Below are 18694 nucleotides of genomic sequence, written 5' to 3' on the forward strand. Positions count from 1 at the left end.
GCAATAAATTGGCAATAAATTGGCAATAAATTGGCAATAAATTGGCATTTGGAGGCCAGCAGGATGTGGTCCAGGATAAAGGTACAGAGCTAAATGGCCCATCCTCAGGTTGTGTCTCACAGCAGGCAGAGCTGAAGGAATGGTCCATAGGGACAGCTGTACCAGAGGGAGGAGGGACTACCGGGAATCATCACTGCAGACTACTTGGATGATGTGAACAACTCCAGGAACCAGTACATGGACTCATTCTCTTCAGGTGAGTTCCCTGAGCTGCCTTTCCCTGGGAACACAGCGGCTGCAGGGCTTGGGGGATTTACCCTTCCCTTTGGTTTGCTTCTTTTCCTTTGCATCCATTTCCTGCTGTAAAGTGGAAGCTGGAATGGTGTCAAATGAACCCCAGTGTGAGGGGTTTGTTGGTTTGCTGTTCCATCAGCTGCTTCTCCTTCTGTTTTGCGAGAATATGAAATTTTCTCCATGAAAACAGCACGTGGGATCCTACAGCCAAAATCTGATCCAGCTCTGAAGGTTATTATCCACAATCAGACAAAACTAAGCTCGAGTTCTGTGGAGGAAATATGAAGATACTCTGATGGCTGAACTAAAGGGGTGCAGAAAAGCGTGAGTTTCTACCTTGGAATTTTGAACTGCACCTTGGAATTTTGAGCTGGACCAGTAGTAACTCCCAGCTCCTGGGAATGGGGCTGCCAAGGAGTGGGTGCCTCTTCCTGGGAGCTGATCACAGTGCAGGGACTACTTGTTTTAACCCAGCATCTTCATTCCTTTCCCAGTAGGAAAACACCTAAAAAAACCTCTCTGTGCTTTACTTTCACTTTGTCTTTCCTTAGGAGAAAGGAAAGCTCCGGATTGAAACACGCAGGGAACAAATGGGAATTTGTGTCAGTGCCACATAAGGAAGTGAAAAAATCACCCTTGATAAGGGCACTTTTTATGTCACTGTGTGGTTGGGGGGGCAAAACTGGCACTGAGAACCTCTTTGTAGACCTGCCCTGGGTTGGTTTCCTTGTGCACAGTTATCCAGCTCCTCCCAGGAGAACTGACCCTCTGCTCCATGCCCCAGTCTCCTGCCATCCCAGCAGTCCCCAGATTGCCCCAAATAGACATCCAGGGGCCTGTTCCAGCCACCTGCTCACTGTCTGTGCTCAGTGGCCAAGGAATTGTCCCCATCCCTGCAACATCCATCAGCTTTGACTCCCATGCTGGAGTTGCTGGGATAAAAAACCCCCAAATATTTCCTGTTAGTTCTTCTGACTGACTTGGAGGAGACAAAAGAAATATTGGTCCAGCTCTGGTTGGTGTGAGAGACTGTCTGAAAACACTTCAGGAAATAGGGGTTTTCTGGCTTTATTTTGGAGAAATTCACAAATGTTCACGGGGAATTTGGAAGCCAAAACGAGTGTTTACTTGTGTGACTTGATAAAACAGCTTTGCACAACAGTCTTGATGGCTTGAACACTGAAATATTTCAATTATATGCTGCAGTTAACTTTGCCAGTTAATCTTTACTGCAGTTAACTGGAGTGAGAAAATCCCAGCTGGCTCATCCTTCCCCTATGGATGTTTTTATGTATCAGCAGGAGACGGTTGGCATCTCTGTGATCCTGCAGCAGGACACAGGTTCAGACAGATGCTGATCCTTTGCTCCAAGGTTAAAGGTCAGCTGATGCCTCATTAAAGCAGCTGGAGGAACCCTCATCCAGAGAGATTCATTAAAACAAGGAGCCAATAAGTTGGCTGGAAGCTGCTTGTGTCGGTGAGACGTTGGCATTAAATTCCATGTTTTGGGACTTCAGAAACTTTTGCAACATTCCAACATTGAAAACTTTTAAATTCACTAAGTTGGAATTCATCTGCACTTATTAAAATGTTCAGCTGTCGTGCCACTGTCTCGTGCTCTGGGATAAACACCCATTTTTGGCACAGATGCTGCAAACTTTAAATAAATGCAAGCAGACAAGGTCCCCAGCTTTGTGCTGGGAGCACAGAGCAGTGCCAAGGTTAAACCACTCTGCTTTTCAGTTCTCCCTGGCACTCATCTGTGGATAAAGGCCTCATGCTGTATTTGTGTGGATATTGATATTTGCAGTGCACAGCTGGAAAACTGAATTATACACACACTTGGAAGTTTCTCTTGACAAACAACTACCATAAACCCGTTGCAAACCATGTCTATTTGTTAAAATTTGAGTCAGGATTCAATCAAGAAATCTTTAACAAATTTAGAAATCGTCTAAACCAAGGTTTTGTTTTTTGGGTGTAAACAAACTTTCAGGTTTATCTCATGGATATTTTGGATGATAAACGTGTCCATGAGGGACTGTACACTCCTGTTATTGCAGGTTTAACTACATATTGCTTTCTTTGCTTATTCTTTTTTAATTTTTACTGTTCTTTTTTCCATTCTATTCCAGGTTGGCCTTGACCTCATGGAATAAAACACGGTGCTGAAGTCCAAGGTGACACAAGAAGTCGATGTATTTATTTTTCTTTTTTTTTTGGAATGTAGGTCAGTTGAATCCTGATGAGGTCCCTTACTAATGATTTACAGACAAAAACACAGAGCTTAAAAGAGAGGGAAGTGGCAATAAACTAACCCCGTGGGATCTGCAGCCATGTCTGGGAAACCAGTATGCATTGGTGATTTTGAGGAGTATGCTAAAAGATTCCTCCCCAAATCCGTGTACGATTATTACCGATCCGGGGCGGATGACCAGGAAACACTGGCAGATAATGTGGCAGCCTTTTCCAGGTAGGAGGGTGATTGAAGGCTGAGGTGGGAGGTAGGGGGTGTAAGTTCTGCTTTAGTACTGCCTGTGGTGCAATTTTAGATTTTTCCACGTGAACAAAACTCAATTTTTCTGCAACTTCTTTTTTTTTTTTTTTTTTTAGCAAGAAGAGTCTCAAATCCCTGATTTTCAGAACCATTGTCTCTCCCCTCTCACTCCTCCACCCAACACTTTCTGTCAAAAATCCATCCCTAAAATCTAATAGCCCCTTTTTAGCCTTCCCTGCATTTTGGTTCTTTTTTTACCAGAAATTCTCTGGATCCTCCAGCTCCAATATTTAATCAGTCAGTGAGCTGCTGGGACAGCTGCTGATGTCCCTTGCCTTGGGATGCCCTGCTGGTGCAGACATTTAACACCTGCACTTGTCTTTGCTAATCTCTAAAGGCTTTGTCTTTAATCCTCCTGAGTCTAACAAACCAAAACAAGATTTTTCTGATTTATCTTCAGTCTTTCTCCTTCCCCACTCTGCTTTCCTGCTTAGAGCAGCAATTCTGCTCGCTGCTCCAGTTGCTTTTCCATAGGCTGTGAGCAGTTCAGCTGGAAATCCCCTACAAGCTGAAGGCTGTGGGAAATGCAGTGATAATTTAGGAGGATCTCAAAGGCCAGGTGGCAGGAATGGGCTCAGAAACTTCATTTTAAGGACACAGAGAGAAAAGCCTTATAATGTCAAGAGAAGAAAACTCTACTGTGACCACTTCTTCCAGAGCTTGCTCATGCAGAAGCCATCATTCCAGGCTGGAATTTCCCTACTCAAACACAAGCCAAGGATTGCCCTGAGGGGTAACTAGGAGCAGGAGGGGTTGTAGCAGCGCTCACCTGATTTTTATTTTATCTTTCTTAATGCTTCCAGATGCTCTGATGTTACCTGCCCTCATAAAACCAAAATGAGCCATTAAGGAAAGGACACTCAAAGGAAGGACTGGGAGACCATGAACTGTGGGAGTAGTGAACATTTTACTTGTGACTGCAGGAGCTAATCATGATTAAATTGGGTCTAAACCTCCCAGAGACAGGCTAACAAAGAGCTGGGTATGTCTCTTGCTGTGTTGGCATTAGCAGAGCTGGATGGTGGAGGTGAGATAAGGGATCTGAAGCTGCTTCCCACTGCAGGGATTGATTCCTGTGATGAAAAGATCCTATTTTCTTACTACATGGGATGCTGCCATTAACAGTCATAACACCATGTTTGCAACCCATCTCTAAAAGGTAGAAACTGCTATAAAGGCTTCATAATATTTTGATTTAAAAGTCCTGTTTGACCTGAAGAACATGTAAAATCTTTCTTTTCCCCTTGGATGCTGTCAGGAGGAGTGTGGCCTGCCCCTTATGGCTGCAGGACAGCTGCTCACTCTGCTCCTCACACAGCCCTGCTGAGCGTGTTTTTTTCTGCCTGTTCCCGAGTGCAGCTTGTGGGTCAGTATAGAGTAAGATGGACTTCACACCCCTGAGTCACAGAGATCACAAAGTAAGATGATTTTCTGAAAAATATGAGTAAGTTCAGCTTTGTTTCCCGTCAATCTCCCCTGTCAGAAGCTCGGCTGCAGGTTCAGCCTGATTCAAAATGTTTATTGAAATATTTATAGATACATAGTATCACCACAGAATGGAGGAATAAATAGATTGTTATTAAGGACTAATATAATTATTATTAAGGGGTAAACTTAGATCCCACAATACTCTTGGAATACCACATGGAATTTTTGGAGCAGCACAATTCATACTCATTAGGTTATAAAATGAACGTCTTGGCTTTTTGACAGCTCAGGAGCTTCAAGTACTTTGTGTAATCAGATGCCAGAGTATAAACTGTCTCCACAAGGCCAGTGTTTAAGGTGAGGTTAAAGCCAGGTACGGCAACTCTACACCAGCTTCCAGTTCCTCTGGGACTGAGGGAAGAACAGGAACTCTTGTGTTGACATCAGTGTGGTCCTGCCAAGGCCAGATGAGTATTTTTTGTTCCTGGTTCTCAAGCAAGGCATTAAGGCCAGGCAGGATGATTTGGGATGTCAGAGCATGCGTTAGTCCCTGTGTTGTCTTGCTGCCTTCACCGTGTGTTCGCTCTGCATCCCGGAATGCCGAGTGCCCTCCCAGCCAGTTAAAACCACTCTCCAGCTGTCACGGAACCGAGGAGCCTGAATGGAGAATGGATTTTTGTGGCAAGGTTGGGACACCTTTAGCTTGATGGCATTCAGGAAATCAATCTGGAATCTCCCCCTTTGGCATTTTAAGGAAGGGGGACATCAGTGTGTTCAGGAACAGGCTCCTGCTAATCCGAGGAATCCCCGGCGGCTTCTGGAGGAGCTGCCTCATTTTGTCCCATGCAAGCAACAGCAGCTGCTGCTTCATCAGTGACAGCATCAATGTGGGTTTTCTGCAAACCTCATAGCAATGAAAGGCATTAAAATGGGCACATAAGTAATTTAAATATTGATTAGAGAAGCGAGGCTGCCATGTCTTTCACCTCGGATTCAGAGCCCTGTGAAAAGAGTGTGGATGGAAAGACACCCTGGGAGGGAAGATCACCTTCCCTCAAGGAAAAGCAGCTCCTGGTTTGCCTGGCCCAGCACCAGCCCCTGCCCCTTCTGATGGAAGTGGAGCTGTAGGGGGAGATTAAGGCAGCAAATTGGGTTGGGATGGAGACTTTTTCTGAGCAGTGAGTCCTTTCCCAAAGAGCCCCTGCAGCACAAGGGGATTATTTGGGATGAGCTCTGAAGGGAAACAAGAAGAGCTGCTTGAAAATGTGTTGCACTTCGAAAGCATCAACATTTTTCACAGCTGAAAGCAGTGAGAGCTTCCCTCTTACCCCTCTGCAAGATAATTTGAAATTGGAAATTTTTTAGCTTGGAGAAAAAAGGAAAAACCCCCAAAAGATTAATCCCCCTCCTTCTCCTTAATCCTTCCCTTGAAACAGCTTTTAGCTGAAGTTGCCTAAAGCAGCAGTGCTTGCTGCCTTCCCCACTGTGGCATCTCCCACTTCCAGCTGGGAAGAAGGATGTGCTCCCTCTGTTGCTGATTGCAGCACATGAGAATGGACTTGGCTGGAAAAAGATGTGGGTGATGAGGAGATGATGAATTTGAAAAAAAATCCAAGTTTATTACAAAATACCCAGGAAATGTTTTCACTGAAAAACCTGGAGGAAGCAGGTGGTGTGTGGCAGCTGAATGAACATGTGCTCTGGTGGTGACTGGGAAATAAATACTACTCATGGGTTTTCCTTGCTGCTGTTAGGGGCTTGTCCAGAAAATGCCTGACTTTGAGTGTCTGTCAGACTCCCAGCTGGAAACACCCCTGTTTCCACGGGAAGATCAAGTTTTATTAAAGAGGTAGTGATGTTGGTGTTTTTGTGGAACCCAATACATAGTCAGGATGCTGATGGAGAGGTATCACTGCCTGGAACTGCATCATTTTCCTCGCACACACTGCTGGGAGGATTTTTGCTCCTCTTTCTTCTCCCAGCTAAAAGCACTCCAGGAATATTGTACCTCAGGACTGAGCCTCACAGGTGGGCTTGGAGGGGGCAGTGGCTCATACCAGGTAACAAGGAGAAACCAGGAGGCTGGGGAAGAGGGAGATGCCTCACATCCTTTATGCTTCTGACTGTCTAAATGAGCAAGGTTATGAAAGGATTTTTGCCTTAGAGCTGAGGGGAAAAAGAAGTCATGTTTTCTTTGTCCCACCCTCAGCCCATCCTCCCCTGAAAAATAACAGACTGATACAATGGCATGAAAACAAGTCCGAGGACACACTTGCTGTGTGTGTGTTGGCACTGAGCAGCACAGCTGACTTCCCGTGGCCACACGGCTCCTTCCAAGCATCACAACTCTTTCTCCTCCCTGGGGAGCGTTTCCTGGAGAGCTGCTCCAGGACTTCAGAACGGTGGGTCTCATCCTGGCTCTGTCCCAGGCTCCTCGGGGAAATGTCTCTTGATCTTTCTACAAAATACACAAGACAAAGTCTTGTCTCTTTTTCACTGACTCGCCAGTTTAATATGCAAGCTCAAGCTTGCCCCTCCTCGCTGTTGGAGGGTTACAATGGCTCTGGTTCTCTCTCCATGCTGAAAATCACAATATTATCAGTCAGAGCAGTTAGTCAGGGTCAGCAGTACCAGAGCTGAAGCTTTTAATTCTTTTCTGTAATTAAAATCCAGTGGCCATCGGAGCCTTTTTGGAGGGAGGGAGCTCTCAGTAAGAGGCTGGTGCTTGCAGAGAGGCTTTGGCCCGTGTGAGAGGCAGCCCCTGCTATCGCACCCCCTCTTGTGGCTTCTGGTGACGGTGGCAGTGCTGTGACATCGCCTGGATGGCGGGGAAAAGTCCCGTTTCACAGACGTCCCCAGGAATGCAACCTTATTCCTAAAGGTGTGGATGTTGTGGTGTTGAAGCCTGCAGCAGAGGGGAACTGTAAATATCGCCGGTACCTCAGGCCTCCTTTAACGCTGTCCCTTTGCCCCCGTGCCAGGTGGAAGCTGTACCCGCGGGTGCTGAGGGATGTGTCGGAGCTGGACGTGTCCACCTGGGTGCTGGGGCAGCGGGTCTCGATGCCCGTGTGCGTGTCGGCCACCGCGATGCAGCGCATGGCTCACCCCGACGGGGAGACGGCCACTGCCAGAGGTGAGCGCACAGACTGCACCCACTGGGGGGTTGGGCATGGACAAAATCATCCTGGGCACGGATCCCAGCTTGGTTTCTTGCTCCAGGGTGGGTTTCAGCCGCTGCTGGTTGATTTTTGGGTTGTTTTTTGCTGTTTGCTTTGTTCTAGAGCAGTTCCCTCCCTGTGAAACAGGAGTTTGCGAGTGTTACACTTGTCACATGAAACATTGAAAACTGTATCTACCTATACATTCTAGAAATATAACTATATATATGTATATATAGTCACAGCACCAGTCTTCCTCTTAGAGAACTGCTTCTGGAAATTCAGAAGCCTTTGCTTGCCTGGGAAAAATCCTTGCTTTGAAGAGAGAGCATCCCAGGGAGGCAGGGAGATAAGGGCCCCTCTGGGCTAGGAGCTGCACAGAGATGTTGCCAGCACAGAGGCTGCACCTAAAAGCCTGTGAGAAATGGGGCATTAACCAGAACTGAGATGGGAAGCTCTTTCCAACTCCTTTCACCCAATCTGCAGAATGACACAAAAACTGAGGAAGAGTTTCAGCACCGAATTAAAAAGGATACAAAACTTAACTAAGTGATATTTGAAAAAAAAAAATCCCCTGCATGGTTGAGTTATTCCTCTAACAGTGTTTCCATGCCCAGTGCAGCAAGAACCAGTGTGAAGGGAGTCTAAGGACCATCCCTGCAGTGGGAGCTGGTCTCAGTTCTCAGTAAGAAGCTGCATCACTGTCACGGGTCGCAGCACAACTCCAGCAGCCATCTCTGTAAAAGGAGATTTCTCTAATTTTATACCGTGTTTGGGGCCACTCTTTTTTCCCTTCCCAAGAGATTTACTGGAAGTAAATCAGTGCTTTTATGGCTGTTGTATGTGCCGGCGCTTTCCACGCGGTGGAGCTCCAGCACCTCGAATGGGTTTGGGCAGGGCGGGTGGGAGCCTTGGTGCTGTCCTGTCCTTTGGCAGCTCCCGTGGATTAACTCCGGGCCGGGTTATGCTGGGAGGAAACTCTGAAGCGTTAAACTGTTAAGTGCAAATATATTAATGCGATGGGGAGAGCAAGATTTGAAACACACTAAACTCAGGATGTTTCTTAGCAAAAATTCCCACTGATTCTGCATCCTGGCCACATTTTTAAGTCATAAATCCATAATGGTATGCAAAGTCAAGGGGTACAGTAAGACTGAGTACCAGGGCTGAGTTATGGTTGTGGTAATAACTTAATTCTGGAATTTCCTGATTTTTGTGCACTTAGTTTTGTGTGCTTTTCAAATTTTAACACATGATTATTGCATTTAATGTCCTTGGGTTTTCGAGCTGGGGGAGCTCAGTGTAGTGGCCCTGGTTGGAATATGTGATCCAGTAAACACATCCATTGGAGCTGGGGGATTTTAGAGGAGAGCATACTTTCAGAGGAGAGCATAATTAAAATCACACCCTCTGTATTGCATTGGTGTTTGGGGGAGAAAAAATATGGCTCTGATTTCATGCTGTTAGAGGTGGAGCGGGACATTCAGTGCCAGGCTCTTGGTTTGACCTTATAAGATGACAGGAATTAGCTCAGTAAAATGCACGTTTGGCTTAAAGGTTCCCTTCAACCTCCCAACCCCTCACTTTGGGGCTTGCCAGGCTTTTGGGGGCTGCTGCTCCCCCAGGGATGCTCTCCTGCACTGGCCCAGCTGCACCTTCCCAAGACAGGGCCCTAAACACCCTTCAGTGACAGTTCTGCTTCATTAGCAAAGGATCTTTTAAGGAAAACCTTTCAATTGCAATTTTAAAAGTTGCTGGTGACAGGCCAGCCAGCACAATGGAAGTTATTCCAAAGGTTAACTAACCCCACTCTGAGTGGGGTCAGTCATGGTCAAAACTTGCACAGCCTCAAATCCAGGTATTGGGTTTACTTATACTTCTGTTAGCTAGAATTAAAATAAATAAATATTTTTTTTAAAAAAAATGCCCATGCAGGCTGTAATAATGTTACTCCTCAGTTTTCTTTGACATGTCTGAATGCCAGGAGTCCTTCCTTATAGAGAAAGCTTGCTTGTCCTTGAAACAATTTCACACACCTTGGCACTTGTCCCAGTTCTTCCAGGTCTTCCTTCAAGTATATTCCCTGGCATTTTAGTTGTAGCTCATCAGTACATAGGGCACTTTTCCAAAGAATGGATTTTCTGTTCAGTAGAAACTGAAAAATTGGGAGGAAAATTGTTTTGGATTAACTGAAATGTTTCATTTGATCCAAAACACAATGTTTTATTTCATTTTCCTACTGGCTGATGCTTTTAGCCATAGCTCTGTTTTGAAACAAAAGTGTTAGCTCAGAAGAAAACATTTCCATTTTGAAAAGATCAACACATGACATTTTGACTTAGGTGATTTTTTTTTTCTTCTCATCCTCCCCACTCCAATTTCAACCTCTTTAACTAAAAATATTTGCCAAATTGGATGAATAATCTTAGCCACCATTAAAGAGCAAAAGGTTATGCTCTAAACACTTTTCAATAGAACCCTTCTGATTCTGAGGGATTTTTCTTGCCTGTCCATTGGGGGACTCGCTGTTCCTCCATTCCAGGACATCCCTTTACCATCCTGACTCCAATGTGCTCCCTGTGTCAACAGCACCCACCTCAAGTGCTCTGACACAAAATCTCGGGCACCATCCAGCTCCTTACCAAGAAATGGCAATTTTTTGCAGCCTTTAATTGATTATAAACAGGTTTGTAGCATTATTTTACTGACATTTCTGTTTATATCCCTGCTTGTTCCATAAAGCTCTTACTGCCCCGGTACCTTCTATTCCTGTGTTTTCACCCCGAAGCAGCACTGCAAGACTTGACTTCACCCTGACTGGCTGAAAATCAGGCAGAGAACCCGATTTTCTTTTGGAAAACTGTGCATGGCAGTTGCTCAGAGTTTTTTGTTTGCCCTCTGTGACTGCCCTCAAACCTCTCTCCGAGCTGCTGCTGACGCAGGAAGGGTTTCACCACCACCTGCGACGTGGCTGCACCGTTTGCTTTGCCAAATGGAGAACAGGAATATTGACTGCAAAGCTTTTTTCCCCCGTTTTAGCTGAGTTACTGGCAGCTCTGTCACTAGACAGGGAGCATCACCTGTGTTCTTTTGGCTCTTAACAGGCTGCTACCGAGCTTTCTGTTTGCTCCTGGAAGGTTCCTTGTGCTCACCAGTGGCTGGGAGGGAGGGATTTGGTGCTCTATTACTTGTTGTGCTCAGCCACAGTGAAAACAGCAGGATTCTGTACTTATCTTTAACCTGTTACCTATATATTGATCAAAAAACAGAGGTTAATTTTGATGTGTGGCTACTCCAGAGGACAATATTCCCATGGGACAACATGGCCTGGGCTGAACTGGCCTGGGTTGACCCGGCCTGGGTTGACCCTGGAGACTGGCACAGCCAGGGGACTTTGTGCTGCGTGTGCACACAGGCAGCCTGGCGTGACAGCCCTGCCAGATCCCTTTGGGCCACATGTCTCCTTCCCTGGAGCCTGCAGCCTTCCCGCCCAGCCAACGGAATGCGCTGGGGCAACAAGATGACGGGCGGCACAACTCGCACGCGGGGGTTTGGGAGGGCTGGGCAAGGGAAGGCCGGGCAGGGCATCTCAGCCAAGAGTGGTTTGTCAGGAGAGCAACGTGAAGTGCTTTAAACAACTCTGTTTCTCAGGAGATGCAGCTCCAAGAACCCAGCTGCTGCTCCCGAGAAATACCACCGTGCCAAAAGGACAGCGTGTTGATCCCAAGGAATGTCCTCTGGCCCTTCACTTGGGGACAGTGGGTTCACTGGTGGATTCGGGAAGAATGACTGCGGGGGAGCAGTGTGGCTGCTGGGCTTTGGAAATGTCCCTTAAAGGGAAATGAGGGGAATTTGCCCAGCTAGAGGGGAAAAAAGCAAATTCCCACTCCCATACAAGGTAACCCTGCCAAACTATGCACCTTGGAACTGGGCTTCTCTCCAGTGTCTCCCCTGGAGTATGTTGCCTCTGAGTTGCCCACAGGGACAAATTCCATACCCTTCCCAAACCAGGTAATGAAGGGATGTCCCACCAGATGGGGAGACTGAGGTTTCAGGATGAAAAAGGGCTAAGAAAGGTCACTGCTCTGTTCTCCACTGGAACTCCCAAGTGGGTCCTGTCCCAGGGTCAGCCTTGATTTGTTGCTGTGTAAAATACTTCGGTTGAGTTCCCCAAGGATGAGGAAAGTCCCTTTTTATCAAGGTTGGTGTTCCCTGATGAAGAAGGTGTGTCCTTGCTCCTGGCCTCCCTGGGCTCTAAGTATGAGCAGGTCACAGAGGGGCTGACAAACCTGTGCCTGCTCAAGGCAGCCGTGAGGAAAAGGTTGGGAAAATCCCTTTCCTGGGCACCCCACCACGATCTGATATCTGGAGCACCTCTGCTCTGGAGACAGGCTGGGAGAGTTGGAGTGGTTCAGCCTGGAGAAGAGAAGGCTCCAGGGAAACCTTAGAGCCCCTTCCAGTGGCTAAAGGGGCTCCAAGAGAGCTGGAGAGGGACTTGGGACAAGAGCCCGGAGTGAGAGGACAAGGGGAAATGACTTCATACTGGGGGCAGGTTTGGATCTTATATTAGGAAAAGATTCTTTACCATTTTGTGATTCCATGAACTTCCCCAGCCTCCTGTGTGTGGCTGATTCTCCCTGTGCTGTCATGGATCCCACCAGGAGCCTGCAGGGTGTACAGGAGTGAACGTTTGCTCCGGGCAACGCTCAGGATTAAAAGAAGACCTGAGGAAAATAGAAAAGCAAACTAAAAGCAGTCTGAAAAGGCATGAGGAAAGGCTGGTTTACAAAAGAGCTGATGTTTAAACTCTGGCAAATGTCACATATTGCAGCAAGAGCCTCCTGTGGGAATATGGCTCTGCTAGTACTGATTTGTAACAACAAATAGAGGTATTTGCAGCACCCCAAAACTGAAATGGGAAATACGGTTGTTGGAGGAAATGAATTGCTTCTGTTTGCTTCAACTGCAGCTAAATGTGCGAGAAGTGGGAGTATATTTTTAGCAAAACCTAATTTGAGGTAGAAAAAAAAACCAAACCCAAACCTGGCAATGCTTCAGGACTCTGTATCTCTTGGTTTTGTAAGTCTAGAAAATTGTCAAAGTAAGTTTTAAAATGGTCAAGGTAAAGCAGAAAACTGGAACTTGGAATTTCGAAAACTTCGAAAAATTTTGTGTGACCTTCGGATTGGCCTGAGCAGATCTAAAATATGTACGTTGAGCTGGTGCTTCACCAGAGAGTTGTGAACTCTGCAGGAGAGATGAGGGGAATTTTGTGAGTGTGCTTGCATGAAAATGCCGTTACCCCATTTGGGATGGCTGAACTCTGGTTGAACCAAACTGCTTCAATCTGATCTTATAAAAGAGCAAAGCATTATTTTCTCTATTGCTGTGTATGATGCTAAGTTGAAAAGATATGGTGAAATATCGTGTTTTAAATCTTCTCTTCACCAGAAATATTTAATTTTTGCTTTTGCAACCGCTCTCGCGTCCGTAGGGCCACGGAGGTACAGCTGAGAAGGAGAGGAAGAATGGGAATAACTGGATACCTAAAGGCGGATTGAACCATAACATTTACATTTCTCCCTTATCTGATCTGAGGGTTTTGCAATTGCTGGGTTATCAACCTTCCTGCTCGTCCACGTGCTTGGGTTGGACAGAGCAAGAGGAATGTGGATCCCTCGTTTCTCAGCGTCGCTCAACGGACTTGGTTTGGGAATTCACTTCTTATGGAATTTGTGGTGGCCCCCCCCAACCAATTTTAACGTGACTTTTGGGCATTTGGTATCTGTGGTTCTTTAGAAAGAAACCTCATTTCTTGGTACTTCACCATAAGAGGGAACTATTTTCCGGAATTTTAAGGGGAGGAACGAAACGGCTACGAAGGAGTTTTGGGTCGTTGCTGCCGTATTTCCAGCGAGGGAAAGTGCCCTGGGAGGGTGTGACCAATTTGTTTGAATAAGCTGTTCATAAGTTTCCACTCCAAGAGACCTGTAATCCTTATTTAATCAAATGTTGTCATAAAGACCACTTTTTAATTCCTCGATGGGCTGGAGGTGACGTCTTGAAACAGAGCTCCATTTACATTAAAAATATGCATTCTGCGGTAGAGCAAGAAAAATAAGGCTTTCTATAATATTTTGGAGTTTCACGGTGTGTTTTCCTTTATTTTATATTAAGTGACAGATTACTCCAAAAAGAATAAGTGCTAGATTCATAAAAATATATCTGCATGAGGTCAACTGCTGCAGCCTGGGTTGGAAATGATCCTTGGGGAGGGCGATTTTTGGGAGGCAAAAAGTTGGAAGCCTTAAATGCATTATTTTAATTATTTTATTTTATTTTTTTTTTTTTAGATCATTCAGAACTTTGTGTGTAGATACATCCTTTAAACTCATATGCCAGAATTTCTGACCAGTGACACCCAGACACTAGGGGCTTACAAGCAGGATTCCCAATAATAGGATAATTATTGCTATGGATTATAGGCTTAGTTTGATTATGAGATGTTTGATTTCCAGCGCTGGAGCAGGGATCATCCCAAACAGCGTGCAGAGAGCAGCCGCCAAAATTTGTGGATAATCCCACAGAATAAGGCACAGAGCGCTCACAGCCCATCCCTGGAACGCAGCATTCCCTGGAATGCACTAACATTGAGGAAAGACAGTGTGTAGTTACGTGCACCAACATCTGCTGGCGAGCCAAGCGCTCCACAGCTCAGAGAAGCTCAGCTCTGGATAATCCCAAACACACCTTTGTATTCCCGCAGCGTGCCGGGCCGTGGGGACGGGGATGATGCTGAGCTCCTGGGCCACCTCTTCCATCGAGGAGGTGGCTGCAGCAGCCCCGGGGGGCCTCCTGTGGCTGCAGCTGTACGTGTACAAGGACCGGGAGGCGACGGAGTCCCTGGTGAGGCGGGCGGAGCGGGCCGGCTACAGCGGCATCTTTGTCACGGCCGACACGCCCTACCTGGGCCGGCGCCTCGCCGACGTGCGCAACAAGTTCCAGCTCCCTCCACACCTCAGGTACACACCCCCTGTGGGATGTGGGGTGTGGGGTGGGCAGCTTCAACTCTTCTTTTGCTGGAATACAGAAACACGTGGCTATAAATCGCTCTGAATTCCCCGTGAGGGCAATTTCTACCCCCCGCAATTCTCTGTCTCAGAATTTGTGGCCTCATGATTGACTTCAAGTTCCTCCCCACTGCAGGGCCTGTGAAGCATTCAGTTTTAACAGAGTTCAATGAGCTTTTTAACCTTAAAATGGTGTTGTCAGGGCACTAATTTCCCTGGCCTTTTGCAGATATAAGTTGGTAGACTGTACAGAGCACCCTGATAAAGATGTGCCGAAGTGCTGGCGCAGTTTTAGCAGCCACAGGTATTAGCTGGAAGAGTCTTTAATGGATGGGATATCCAGGGCTTGGAGATCAAAATCTTGTGAGAATCTTGCAGGTAGGTCTTGGTAATGACTGCAGCTTGCCGTGGTGTGTGTTAAGATTATTCAGAGCACACAAATGAACACAAAAATGGAAAGAAAACATGATTAAAGGATAGGTGAAATTACTTTGGAGCAGATGAACTTGGATTTCTGGGTGAAAGCTACTTTTGAATATTATCAATGCAACTGAATTGCTCTTCCTATGTCTCCAAAGACTGTTGTGTTATGCAATATATGTAACATGTACCTAGGAAGAATCACATCCCCAGGTGTCTCTCACCTTCTATTTGAATATTATGGAAAATAAACCATGGGATTCTGTGATGAGTCTGATTCTGCACCTCGCAGGCAAAAAATCCTCCAGAGCTTGGGGTGTTGGTTGTCCCCCTTACACTTGTACTTGAAGCTAAAATATGATATGATGAAGGCTGACAGAGCAACCTGAACTCTGCCTCTATTTTTGTGTTAAAATACAACCTTAGGAGGAAAGCAGCAGAAAGAAAAAAGCCCTGGTACATCCAAGATGAAAATGTACCACACTGGGATGTGCATGCCCCATATTGTGATCCTGCTGTAATCTGTGTTTGCCATAACACCATCAATACACGCTGACATTTTACCTAAAAAAGAATTAAATAATTCTTTAAATAGCTTATTTTTTATGGGTGATATAATTTTAAAGCCTGGGGTTAGAGAGTTCCTGAATGTGAGTCCAATGACCCCAAAACATTTGAGGGAAGCAGTGGAGGGTTTCTGAAACACTTTGACCCTACCTGACCAAACCATACGGAGGTTTGGAGTGAACTGGATGAAATCCCATGGAATTGGAGCAGCCCTTAAAGGTCCCAATGAATCTCTGCAGATTTCAGGGCAATGCTGGGCCAGGTTTTGTTGCAGGGTCGGTGGCGAAACCCTCCTAGCGCGGGGCTCTCGCTCATTTACGTGATAACTTTTTCTTGGCTTCAGGTTTTCAACAAAGTTTCAAAGCAACAACAAGGTGCCATTGTGCTCTGAAACGTATGTAAGGCAACATTCATTCAAGTGTTGATCTGCTTTTCCCAGGCCAAGAAAAACAACAGTTATTTATATAATCTTATCCCTGGTTCTGTTTTTCTCTGGGTACCCCACCCTCCACAAACCAACAGCTGAAAAGCTGGATCTTGCTGGGAGCCCGCTCCTTCCTCGTTTGCTTCTGGGCCTGGAGCTGAACAGAAAAGCCATGTGAAGTGCTGCTTGTTGCAGGCATGAAATCAGCAGTGAATCCAGCCAGTTTCCATGCAGAAAACCTCCTGCACTTCCCAAAATGTGTAATATGAGTATTAAATAGCCCAGTGTGGTTTCTGAAGAACAGAGCAATCAGCCTCGGGTGGGACGTGGGTGTCCTAGAACCCGACTGATCTGGGGCTAAAAGCCTTAAATAATAGCTAATGTTTTCATATGAACTAATTTCCCCCCACACACACACGTTTTACCAGGACATGAACAAAAGAGACACAAGGTGAACTGGCTGCATGTTGGCCTTGTTGGATGGATGGAAATTCTGAATTCTTTGCAAGGCTTCGTGCAGATCCACCTAAGTCATGGAGCTTAACAAAACTTCCCTTCCTCCTTCTCCCCTCCCACCTACCTGATCCCCTATTCCTCTAGTAGCTGAATTCCCTGGATTTGAAAAAGAACCAAAACCAAACCCTATTTCTTTTGCTAGAACTAGGACTGTTGCCTTAGGCCGGAGAACCTTGCACAGAATCATCACAGAAACATAGAAAGGCTTGGGTTGGAAGGACTTTAAAGATGAAATGCTTATGTTGGTTATCCAATGCTTTGTCAGCCAAAGGTTTTGGCTTGCTAAGGACTGGGATCTGACACGCTGGGATTGGCTTTTTTTGCTCCTGCCCTGCAGCACAGCAAAGTTTTATCACAGGTATATTGATTCAGGGCTACAATGGACCTTTCTCAGCCTATTTTTTCGTTTCTTTTGTCATTTTAGATTAAAAAACTTTTCCAGCAGCGACCTGGCGTTTTCCTCAGGGAAAGACTTTGGAGAGAACAGCGGGCTGGCTGCGTACGTGGCTGAGACCATTGATCCAGGTCTCAGCTGGGAGGACATCAAGTGGCTTCGGGGGCTCACCTCGCTGCCCATCGTGGTGAAAGGCATCCTCAGGGGTGTGTAGGTTAAGGGGATCCTCAGGGGTGTGTAGGTTAAGGATCCTCAGGAGTGTGTAGGTTAAAGGGATCCTCAGGGGTGTGTAGGTTAAAGGGATCCTCAGGGGTGTGTAGGTTAAGGGGATCCTCAGGGGTGTGTAGGTTAAGGATCCTCAGGGGTGTGTAGGTTAAGGGGATCCTCAGGGGTGTGTAGGTTAAGGGAATCCTCAGGGGTGTGTAGGTTAGAGGAATCCTCCAGAGTGTGTAGGTTAAGGGGATCCTCAGGGGTGTGTAGGTTAAAGGGATCCTCAGGGGTGTGTAGGTTAAGGGGATCCTCAGGGGCGTGTAGGTTAAGGATCCTCAGGGGTGTGTAGGTTAAGGATCCTCAGGGGTGTGTAGGTTAAGGGGATCCTCAGGGGTGTGTAGGTTAGAGGAATCCTCCAGAGTGTGTAGGTTAAGGGGATCCTCAGGAGTGTGTAGGTTAAGGGGATCCTCAGGGGTGTGTAGGTTAAGGGGATCCTCAGGGGTGTGTAGGTTAAGGGGATCCTCAGGGGTGTGTAGGTTAAAGGGATCCTCAGGGGTGTGTAGGTTAAGGGGATCCTCAGGGGTGTGTAGGTTAAGGGAATCCTCAGGGGTGTGTAGGTTAAAGGGATCCTCAGGGGTGTGTAGCTCTGCTGCTTCCAGTGGGGATGTGAGGGAAAAGCTTTCTCTTCCTCCATACCATTAAGAAGCCAGTAATGAAGACACTTGTGGAAGCAGCTGATTAAACCTGTATCTGAAATGTGATGCAGCCAGGAAGATTGAACTTGCTCTGTTTAATTGTGTCTGCAGACCCTGACCTGAGTTGATACAACTTGAGGGAAAGCTGGATTTCCATTCAGTCCAAAGAGCACTGAGCACAGTGTAGTGGTTTCATTAAGTCTGGATTATTACTGTAATCGTGCCAAAAATTTTGGCTTGGATGAAATCATTCAGCAAAATAACTTCTTAGTGATGAGTTCTAGAACACAGTAGAGAAAATAAAGACTAGCAACCCAAGTGGCTGCTGATCCGAAGGGATTAAATGTTCTCTAACCTTTCAAACTACTTTCTGGTCTTATTGCTTCAAAATGAAACTTTTTTCTGTGCTGAGGTGAGGCTTTGGAAGGCTGAAGCCCCAAGATGGCTTTGCATTAGCTGGCAAGAATTTTTTTAGGGATCCCAAAATTCCTCTCATCCTGTTGTCAACAAGCTCCCAGGTATGGAAGAACATAACTAGTTTGGATTTTTTTTTCCCCAGCTGATGATGCTAAAGAAGCTCTAAAGATTGGGGTAAATGGTATCCTGGTGTCAAATCACGGAGCGCGACAGCTCGACGGAGTCCCTGCAACTGTAAGTACTGGGGCCAATATGCATCAATTAGTCCCTAATTTTCTATGCCTTTGGCTTGTTTGCTTTCTCTGGAGGCTGGAGGGAAAACCTGGAATATGTGTTACCTGCCTTTAACCCATGAGGGACCTCTCTCCACTTCTCTGTGTGTGTCACACCATGCTCTGAGTTAGACAAAGCCTCCCCTTGCTCAGATCAAATTGGAAAACCCTTAAGACATTTTTTCCAGTCCCTTCTTTCATGTCTCCTTTCCCATTCTTGTTTTGAAAAACTCCTGTTGCCATTTGCAGCACACTGAAGGTTGTATTAGAGT

General features: G+C 46.2%; 2 protein-coding genes and 1 long non-coding RNA gene across 5 annotated transcripts in view; all 3 read left to right on the forward strand.

The window, feature by feature from the left end:
* The window catches only part of TMX4 (thioredoxin related transmembrane protein 4), a 21699-nt gene extending 21443 nt beyond the window's left edge, over positions 1–256 (forward strand). The window contains exon 8 of the mRNA XM_027693297.1: positions 1–256. This exon is cut by the window's left edge and continues 3909 nt beyond it. The gene's annotated coding sequence lies outside the window, so the exon portion shown is untranslated.
* Positions 153–18694, forward strand: part of HAO1 (hydroxyacid oxidase 1) — a 23386-nt gene continuing 4844 nt past the window's right edge. Inside the window, exons 1-6 of one of the 2 annotated variants that reach the window (XM_027693295.1) lie at positions 153–256; positions 2525–2767; positions 7261–7412; positions 14204–14459; positions 16859–17034; positions 18293–18384. In XM_027693295.1, the coding sequence (XP_027549096.1) occupies positions 2631–2767; positions 7261–7412; positions 14204–14459; positions 16859–17034; positions 18293–18384 (813 nt within the window). In that variant the 5' untranslated portion in view covers positions 153–256; positions 2525–2630. Of the gene's footprint in view, positions 257–2523; positions 2768–7260; positions 7413–14203; positions 14460–16858; positions 17035–18292; positions 18385–18694 lie in introns of those variants that run through there. The other variant, XM_027693296.1, reaches the window with a different exon arrangement.
* LOC113972340 lies at positions 17106–18118 on the forward strand. Of its 2 annotated transcripts, none has more exons than XR_003535855.1 (2): positions 17106–17167; positions 17487–18118. It is a non-coding gene; the product is annotated as an uncharacterized LOC113972340 (long non-coding RNA). The 2 variants fall into 2 exon arrangements; XR_003535856.1 differs by lacking the exon at positions 17106–17167 and adding an exon at positions 17291–17327.

Source organism: Neopelma chrysocephalum, unplaced genomic scaffold (genome assembly GCF_003984885.1).
Source record: "Neopelma chrysocephalum unplaced genomic scaffold, ASM398488v2 Primary Assembly neopelma1_91, whole genome shotgun sequence".
NCBI classification, from domain to species: Eukaryota; Metazoa; Chordata; class Aves; order Passeriformes; family Pipridae; genus Neopelma; species Neopelma chrysocephalum.